Source organism: Argentina silus (genome assembly GCF_951799395.1).
Source record: "Argentina silus genome assembly, chromosome: 14".
In the NCBI taxonomy this organism is placed as follows: Eukaryota; Metazoa; Chordata; class Actinopteri; order Argentiniformes; family Argentinidae; genus Argentina; species Argentina silus.
In genome coordinates, this window is record NC_139668.1 from 16489602 (window position 1) to 16499288 (window position 9687).

Below are 9687 nucleotides of genomic sequence, written 5' to 3' on the forward strand. Positions count from 1 at the left end.
AACTTGAGGAAGAAGTAGTTCATTATTTTGATCAACAAAACATAACATGGAGTTTCCATGATACTTCTATCGCTAATGAACTACAGGCCAGCTGGGAGCTGACCTCGTTTTTAGGTTAATGCGTTTGCATCTTCCAGTAATTCAAAGTAATGTCAAAACAGAAGCGAGGCGGGGATGGATGCTTCAATTAAAGCTTTACTATCATCATATGTGTTTATAGCTGGCTCCCTGTTGGCGGAGTAACTACGTGCGCACACACACGCAAACACACACACACACACGCACACGCAAACACACACGCACACACACACAGTGTGTAAGATAGAACTCTAGTAGTAAGCACGTGATGTGGTATATGATGTGAACATAATTGGAATGATCAGATAGGAGTCTATGGAGTAGAGGGTCGACCTCACCTCAGTGTAACACCATCATCATTAACATCAACATCAACATCAGTAACACCAGAGGGTTTCATCTATTATAAATATATATATTTATTTATTTCGTTGGAGCAGCATATAGAGGACCCTGGAGACATACAATAAGCCTGTGAACGTGATGCCGTTGGTGAGTAGTCTGTAATTGTGGTTTGTTGTTTCCCTAGGAACCTGAGAGGAGAGAGTTGGCAGGTTCTTGGGACAGCCCCTCAATGAGGGTGGGAGTGAGAGGAAGATGAGGAGGAGGAGGAAGAGGCAGGTCTGGTAGGAAGCAGGCTCGGGGAGAGAGAGGGCTGAGCATGCTGGGACTTTGAGTCTGAATTGGGCTGGTCAGGCCACGGACTTCCCTCTTTGACTTCAGTGTCGAGCTGCGCAGGGCACTCAAAGTGGACACAGTGAAACACCTGGAGACAGAGAGAGATCGAACTTAGGGCACTGTAGCTTATGGTCAGGGAAAACTCCTGGCCGTAGCAAAGACGTTTGCTGGCTTTGAGACCCTGTTCATTTGGCCCTACCTCATTGGCTGTGTTGTTAGTACCCACGATGCGGATGAAAGAGGCAGGTTGTTGGTCAAAGACCAGTGTCTGCCAGGACCTTCATAAGGGAAAACCATAAAGACAACACAGTTAGTCAGATCTAATGACAATGCAATAGTAGGATTTGGACAAATCAGAACTTAGTACTTAGTTACTAGTAAAGTCAGCTACTAGTTAGTAACTAGTAAAACCTACTGCGCATGCTCACCTGCAAGCCACCTTGGTCCGGTCAACTACCTTCATCCACTGCTGCTGGTTGGTGGAAACCTCAATATAGTAACTGTAGCTGCGGTTATCACAATCCCAGAGAAGCAGCCTACCAAGAACCACAAACACACACATATATTTGAAAATATATATTTATACAATGGTAATTTGTGCGATGATAATGGCATTATATAACAAGGTAACGTAAAAGATTAACAAAGCTTTTAAACAGTGGATAGCATTTTGAACTGGATAACCAGTATGTACAAGTCGCATAGTCCCAGAGTCCCATACAATGAGTCTGTCCTCCTACCTGAGGGAGGCCACCATGTATGGCTGGGCCAGCTGGATGACTATGGCCCCAGAGCCCAGCTGGTGACAGGTGTAGCCTGAGTCCCAGTCGTAGTTGGACGTGTCCCCGTTGAGGAGGGCGTTACGACACCGGCTTACTCCCTCGATTACACTGGCGCCACATGGGATGGTGGCCACGTTACGATTGGGCACTGGTGGGGGAGTGAAAAGAGAGAGAAAAAGGAAAAAAGAGAAATTGGTGAAAGGAGAGAAGGGATCTGGCTAGCAATCACCTCTGGCTGATAATCACAGTTGTGCGTACAGATCTCAAACTAGGATTCGCCCCATAGACTTCTTCCTTACCCAGGAGGCCTTGCTCCAGAATGTATGGGCGCTGTGTGAACATGCACTCGAAGGCCACCAGGTGGAACACCTTGTTGACCGTGTTGTGGGTCCCAACAACGCGCACATACCTAGGAGCCAGAAAACACACACAGGTCATGAAAGATGACCAGATATGCCCCTGTCTAGAGTATGAGACTGGTATATATGCTCTGTTATGCTGGTTTACAACCTTACCATACCTGCTGTTGACTGTTATTAAATGAAATACATGTGCATTCATATATATTACAGATCATTATCCCCAATAAGAGCCTATTGGGAGACGTTCCTTGGGCTGTGCTCTCTGTGTGAACGCGTACCTGCAGACACGGGCTTGGAAGAAGAGATTCTGCCAGGAGCGGCACAGGAACTTGGAGTGATCTATCACACGCACCCAGTCCAGCTCGTCCATAGACACCTCGACATAGTAGGAGTAAGACCTGGGGGAGGGAGGGAGGGAGGGAGGGAGGGAGGGAGGGAGGGAGGAGAGAGAGAGGGAGGGAGAGAGGGAGAGGGAGGGAGGGAGGGAGGGAGGGAGGGAGGGAGGGAGGAGAGAGAGAGAGAGAGAAGGATACAGATACATATTCTCCGCTTTAGTGCATGCCTTTACAATGACCCAAAGCCATTGAATGTATTAGTGGTTGACAGTACACAGAACTATAACGTCAACATACATTTCAATGTATAATACTATTGATGGGACGACTTGTATAAACAAACAAGCACCTAAACAATGACCAACACACACACACACACACACACACACACACACACACACACACACACACACACACACTTCCCATCACAACCCATATAACCAACGTGCTCCTACCGGCTGTCTTTGTCCCACAGCAGCAGGCGGACATGGTTAATGATGGACGGCTGGCCCAGTTTGATCTGGATGCCAGCCCGCCCGTGTCCATCCTCCTCTATGGGGTGTCTGGAGAAGCCGTGGTCCAGGTCGTAGTTCTGCGTGTCCCCGTCCAGCAGAGCAGACTTAAGCTCTCCCTTTACTACCTGGGCCCCATGCTTCATAGTGGCAATGTTCTCCTCTATGACTGGTGGGAGAGAGAGGAGCAGGGGGCCACGGGACATAGTCAAAATCAGTAAATAAGCTAGGAGGAAGAACAGTGGCTTGAAGGAAGGCAGTAGATACTCACTGAGCATGCCACGGTAGTTGAGGTCCATGTCTCTGCTCTCGGAGCGCGTCTGAATGGCGTCCAATAGGTCGTCTGGGCTGAGGAGTCCGGTGGGCCGCACCACGTTCAGCATTTCCGCCAGGCTCATGAGCGGCAGACGCACGGCTGACATCACTTCCTGTGCTGCGGCCTCGTTGTCGCCATTGTGCCGGCACCAGCGGCAGAGCGCCTGGAAGATCTCCCTCTCAGTGGCCGCGAACGAATCCCTCCGCACGACAGTCAGGAGGGCCGCCTTCATACAGAGGGATAGAGAGAGAGACACTAACTTTATGACTGGTGACTTTATTCACCAATGATGCATACAATATGATGCCTCGATTTGTATCCAATCCAAGTACTGTTGGACAGGGCTAAGGATCCAACTTCCAAACTCCCTAACATTAAGGAGATGCTACAGGATGTTTGTATAATTTCAGCCACTAGTTCTAAATTTAGCGCTCACGTGCCGTGAAATTGGGCAGAGAGGAGCACACTTTCCTACTCTAATGAGCAAAGGCTTATTTTTCAAACGTTTGTTGCCCTTTAACTGAGGACTGTGTGGTCTAACAAGACAAGAAATCAATTTACATTATATTGTGAATCACACAGCCAACATTTTCTGAAAAGAATTAGCGTTAAAAAACCTGTAGCATCTCTTTAAAGTGGCAGCAGGCAGGTTTGCGGAAAACCCTTGGTGCAGTCCGTTATTCAATCCGAAACCAACCAAAACATTGCCTCATAGTTATTCACAAGGGAGTGTTATTGTGTATGTGTTATTGCAAAGAGAAAATGATCAAATTTAAGCATCTGGACTGAACATTCAACATCGGATTGAGTTGGAACTCAGGTGATGGTATTCTGCCAGCCAATTTCACTGCTGAATCCAATCCCTACAGATATGCCAATATTTTAATGCCTACTGCCTACTGCCACTTTAACAGGAGAATTAAACATATCTGACCCAGGACCAGTGGTTAGGTAAAACCTCTCTCACCTTGGAGAGTGTGAGGAAGCCGTCTGAAGCCAGAACCTCTGGGGCCTGTCTATCCATGTAGGCACAACAGGCCTGGGCCAGGCCACTGAGGCAGTACAGGCTGGCCACGTCGTACACCAGGCATACGTTCTGGGTGTTCAGCGCTGTGCGGAGGAACTCGCAGGTGGAGTCCTCTAGTGGCTGGAGGCCGTAGCGGTGTGCCAAGCCCAGGAAGTCCAGCAGCACGTCCTCGCGGGCTGTGCTGAGGCTGACACGGCCTGTGTAGAGGTACTGGAGGAGCATGGAGAAGGCCTCTGACTGGGTGTCCTCCAGGGGCACCTCGGCCTGGGGCTGGGACTCCTTCATCCCGTTATACAACATGGCTCTGTATGGGAGAGATCAATGGGTTGCATGCCAATCACGTCAGGTTTCTGATGAACAGGTGTAGGTATCCCTTATGCTGAAGAGCCAAATGGAAAAGAAGGTGAACAATATTCCTTGTTGCTCTCCACTGGTAATGGTAAAAACCTGTCAAACAAGCCAATTCCTTCCTTGACCAGTGGATATACCTGAAATACTGGCAGCGGGATGCCAGGATGACCCTGTGGGCAGGGAAGCGTTTCCCCTCCACCACAAATGTGACATCGCTGTATTCCTCCCCAGAGACCAGAGACCCCAGGTGCTCTGACAGCAAGTGTAGGTGGTCGATCTCTGACACAGAGGTCAGTGGCCGTAAAGGGTGGCTGTTACTCATGGGCGCAGCTAGCGAGGACGTTGTCACATCTGTAATCATGGATAGTGGAGACAATCAGACATTATTTGTCATTTTTGAGCATTGACATACCATCAAATGATTGATACTAGTGTGTTACAACCCACTGAACACACCCCTTTTTGCATAGTTAGCAGTCAAACGGTTTAGTCTGACAATATGCTGGTTGTACAGTGGCAAGAACAGCACGGACGGGAGCTGTAGCTATCTAGTGACCACGTGCCTGAAACAATAAAAACGATGTAAACAATCAATCTGGTTGTGAAAGGTAGCTAGTTAGCAACGTTTGCTAACAAGACATGCTATCAATGTCCTGGACCTTACCTGAACCAACGTCGTCGTTATCAAGGCTGATCCTTTCACGTCGACAGTACCGTCTCTTAGCAAAACGGATCCGTTTGAGCGGCAATGATAAGTAGTTACAAAATCACAAAAGCACATGGGGTGAAATTAATTTATGTTGGTTGTAAACATGTAGCTATTGAAGCTAACAGTCAGCAGTACCGGATGTTGTGAATGATGGAATGTGTAGATTACGTAATCATTTACTGGTGAGCGCCTCTTGTGGAGAGGCCGTATTTAAGCAGTGCTCAGACGAGACAGGAGACTCTCAAACCTGCAGACATCACGTTGGAGTTGTTGTAACTTACAAACTTTGAAAAAAAAGATAACCTAAAGCTCACAGCATTGTTCATCATTCACATGCGTCCTAAATACCTCTGTAAGCTCAAAGCCCTGTGACAGACAACACAGACAAATGTTTTATGCAAAAAAATAAGATTTCAAATTCCTTGTACTAACGTTCTTGTTATTATTTGCTCTTGTTGTTATTTTTTGGTTCACAGAAATGTCACTTTGTCTGACTCATGGAAAACAAATGATCAATCGAGACTTAGTAGATACAGATACATTACTGTAATATTGTAGTACACTGTGATTGCCCCTTTGAAACAAGTAGAGGAAATCTACTTGTCAATTCAGTAGACATGTTTTGCACTCATGTATTACACATTCTAATAAAAACCAACAACTGTGAGATTACAGGAGACAAAGCAGACAGAAACTTTGAACAGTGGTATTTAGTTTTACTGCACCATAGCACCACAGGTTAGTTAAGTTTCCTTGAAGGTACAAACAAAAGTGTGAAACTCAAATATATAAGCCCAGTGCTTTATGATTGTCCCATCGTCGATGGCTAGACCACAGTCCATGTCACAAGTACAAGTGACAATGTAAAAGTGAGCCGTGTCCGTTCACCCCCTCACCGCTGCTATTCATGTTTTCCTAATATGTTTGCTAAATAGTCTCGTCTTCCAAAATGGCACATTACAGGACTCCATATCCAGTTTAGGAGGTGATGGAGACCATGTTGTTGGGGCTGAGAATCTCAATCCAATAACCATCAGGGTCCTGTATAAATGCTAGCCCCTTCATCTTACCTGAAAGAGAGAGAGAGGAGAGAGAGAGAGAGAGGAGAGAAACAGAGAAGCAATACAGAGATTAAGCATATTAGTCATACACATTTACAGTGGCAGCTTTCGTGCCTGCATTGATTTCCCATCAAAGTAAATCACACTGTTGCTAAAAATAAAATATAACAACAGAATGGTAGTAATATTGACATTTGACCATAGAAGATGTTGTTATTGAGAGCTCTAGAAAAGCTATGACCAACGAGAGCATTGAGAAATGCCAAACAAATTAGATATTAAGTCTTTGGTAATGAATTTAGCATCAACATTACGAAATGAGACCAAACAAATGACCCACACACACACAGAATATAGTCTGCACAACAAGTGACCTAGCTAATAAATCCTCAGCCCTCCTCTCTCCATCACCATCAGTATGGTGTGACTAATATACCCTAAAACGGTTTTTATATCGGTGGCGGCAAGAATGGCACTGTGCCATTGTGCACAGTGCAGAAAACAAACATCGGACCAAAGACAGTTACTAATTACTATTATTAAAAACTCTGTGATTAGACCGTCCGCTGCCGTCACCATTGGGCTGTGCCTCTCTGAGTGATGGAAAACTGTGACACACAGTAGGGCTGGAGAGGCTGGCACAGTCACGAATTACAGTGCTCTGTCCCCCTCTAATGGAAAACAATGGCTCATCGGTGCAATGCTGTTCTTGCCGTCGCCAATGTAAAAGAGGCTTATCTAGAAGCAAGGCGCACCTTATTTTCCTACCAGGTTAATCCTGACTAATACAGCCTCATCCTAATCTATTGATGTAGTGTCTCCAGTGTCTCTCATAGTAGCTGCTACAGACTGGTGTGCAACAGTTCCCAGAGTCTGAGACTGATGGTGTAACAGACGGGACGGCTCTTACCATCATCTGGCTTCTTGACAAAGGTGACTCCTTGCTCCTCAAACAGTTTACAGGCAGCATAGACATCAGGCACTGCAATTCCAATGTGACCTATGATATGATATGATAGAAAGAGAGAGAGAGAGAGAGAGAGAGAGAGAGAGCCACTGGAATGAATATAGTATGAATAACAATCAAAATCATAAGAAGTGGCAGATCTCTCCGGAATAACAGCTACAGAATGGGGTGAGTGAGAGGATGTGGACTCACCAAAGCCGCGAGGGTCGGAGTTGCCATTGTGGTAGGACTGGGTATCATCATTCTCGGAACCCCAGTTACTATGGGGACGAGAAAAGGAGAGGGAAAACTGATTGTGTATAAATCCGACGGTAGACTGCATCTTACCTACAAAATCATACAGTTATTTCAGACATGATCCATTAGGGCTTAGCTCTGTATTATGCTTTGTTGTGTTTATCTGGCTGTGAGCGCTGTGTTGTACTGTTCTAATGTGATGCTGGATAGCAAAACACCTTGTGTTATGGTATGAGATTATACGATGGCAAGACGTAACTGCAAAATTAGGTACAGCGACTAGCAGTTGCTGGCGACTAAGTGAGGGTTCAAACAGTAATGGTAATTGATCCTCCAACAAAGTTACTATCAGCCCTAAATGTACTTCAAGAGAGAACAAAGGCAACCATTCAACCACAAAGTGGAACTAGACCTTAAGGTCATGTCCAAGTGCCCACTTCAGAATAGTGAGAAGAATGTGTTTTGTTGTATAATGGATATCAACCTGGTTGGTTCATTGTTTGCTTTATTGATTACGCTTCTGGAACTCCATTGTGCCTTACTGTGTGAGCTCGATAGTGGCTCGTCTGGAGAACGTCCAGGCTGTTTTCTCTTTCACATCACCAGGGATCTCCTTCTTGTCCTCGTAGCCAAGGAAGAACAGAGAGAACCGCATGGAGGGGAAGTCAAACTTCTGCAGTAACCTGGGGAAGGAAGAGATCCGGTTTACCCATGTTGAATGACCGCATTCTGAGTCAGTGGTCAGTTTACAGGAAAGAGAGGCAGACTGAAAGAAAATACAACAATGATGCACTGCACAATTGCCATGTCATGATTGTAGACGGGCATTAAACTTGGTAAGGTGGGAATATTTAGGGTATGGTTACGACTCACGTCATGCCCATGATTCTGGTGTAGAAGTCCAGGGATTTCACCGGATCCTTTACTCTCAACATGGTCTGCTGCATCATGAAATCCTGCAACAACACACAATTCCCAATTAATACATAGAACACCTTTTTAGAATCAGAATTCTTTTGTTTGGCCAAGTATATTTGCACATACAGGAAATTGACTTGGTGAGGTTGGTGCATGGGACATAAAAAACAATATATAAGCAAAAATATTAACGAAAAAAATTACAAAATATTAACACAATAGCAATAACAAATTCGTGACGTTTTGATAATGTTGAGGACACAGAGAAACCTATAGGCTTACCAAAGACTATCACTATCAGGCTTGGACACTCCAGAAGCACTGCACTGTTTTGACTATCTAATCCACTATCATAATACAGAACAATTTGCCCTGGCAATTCTTTTTTACCAGAACTGCATGATGTAACAGTGTCTGTTTATACCAAATGTGATAAGTCACACTTGCAGGCACACAGCCACAGTGTTGTTCTCTCTAGCTGAATTTCTCTCCTGCAGTTTCACCGTCAGTCCTAGACAGACACATCACACGCCACAGTGAGCATGTTCAGTGAGCAAGTTAAAGCGAAGTCACTTTCAGAGTGTAGTGTTTCCACAGTCGGAGCACTGTGCCAATGATTTAATACTCTGACCTCGATATATCAGGTGAACTGCTTATTGCCCACCAGAAACAGGACGAACTGTTCAGCTTATTGGGGAAAACAAACTATGTAGCACACCACTTTTAGTATTTTGATCCTGACATGAAGAACCTTATGGAAAATAGCGAATAGTTCAATTCTGGTGAAAAAGTCTGGCACGCACTGGCAGCAAACTTCTCACCTTAGTAAGTGGGTTTCCATCTTTGCAAGCTGCAGCCACTGCTTCGTCTGACAGCCCTTGATCAGTCATTTTGCTAGGATCTGTACAGCAGGGAGAAGAGACGGCCGTTTGGGTTCTGTCCTTCTGTGCTAGAGAGGTGCGGCTACGGAATTCACGGAAGGAATGACTGGAACACGGGGCCAGTGCGCAGGCTTGCTGCGCCAAATGACTTCGACTGGGAGGAGCCAAATTGGGATTGTGTATTTTTTATTTTTTTACAGTAATTGCATGCACACCGTACCACATGAACACGGGACAGGACATTTAAGTAATGAAATTAATTTAGACCATTGTCTAGAAATTATTAAACGAGTCATCTGGATGTTTGTTACGTTGCCACTAGATCCCACACGTGTGGAGCCACCTCAGTATTTGGTGTCTCTGCAGACTTATCCAATAGATCATCAATCACTTTGTTGCATCTTTGTTGTGAGTAGGGTCGGAGTAACTTTGGAGTATTCACATATGCTCGGAGTTCAGATAATTGCAAGGAC

General features: G+C 45.4%; 2 protein-coding genes across 2 annotated transcripts; both read right to left on the reverse strand.

Moving 5' to 3' along the window:
- Window positions 1–517: 517 nt before the first annotated feature.
- LOC310814941 (BTB/POZ domain-containing protein 9-like) lies at window positions 518–5333 on the reverse strand. The gene is made up of 11 exons (XM_083684517.1): window positions 5106–5333; window positions 4579–4792; window positions 4031–4394; window positions 3019–3289; window positions 2691–2916; window positions 2179–2298; window positions 1838–1947; window positions 1497–1686; window positions 1185–1292; window positions 956–1034; window positions 518–844 (listed from the first exon to the last, which is right to left on the reverse strand). The coding sequence occupies exons 2-11, from the start codon at window positions 4761–4763 to the stop codon at window positions 650–652; spliced, it is 1848 nt and encodes a 615-aa protein (XP_083540643.1). The 5' UTR covers window positions 4764–4792; window positions 5106–5333; the 3' UTR covers window positions 518–649.
- Window positions 5334–5851: 518 nt separating this feature from the next.
- Window positions 5852–9295, reverse strand: LOC310815626 (lactoylglutathione lyase-like). The gene is made up of 6 exons (XM_083685478.1): window positions 9155–9295; window positions 8289–8371; window positions 7958–8098; window positions 7371–7438; window positions 7122–7211; window positions 5852–6220 (listed from the first exon to the last, which is right to left on the reverse strand). Exons 1-6 carry the CDS (start codon window positions 9221–9223, stop codon window positions 6129–6131), a joined length of 543 nt encoding a protein of 180 aa, XP_083541604.1. The 5' UTR covers window positions 9224–9295; the 3' UTR covers window positions 5852–6128.
- Between the last annotated feature and the right edge of the window lie 392 nt (window positions 9296–9687).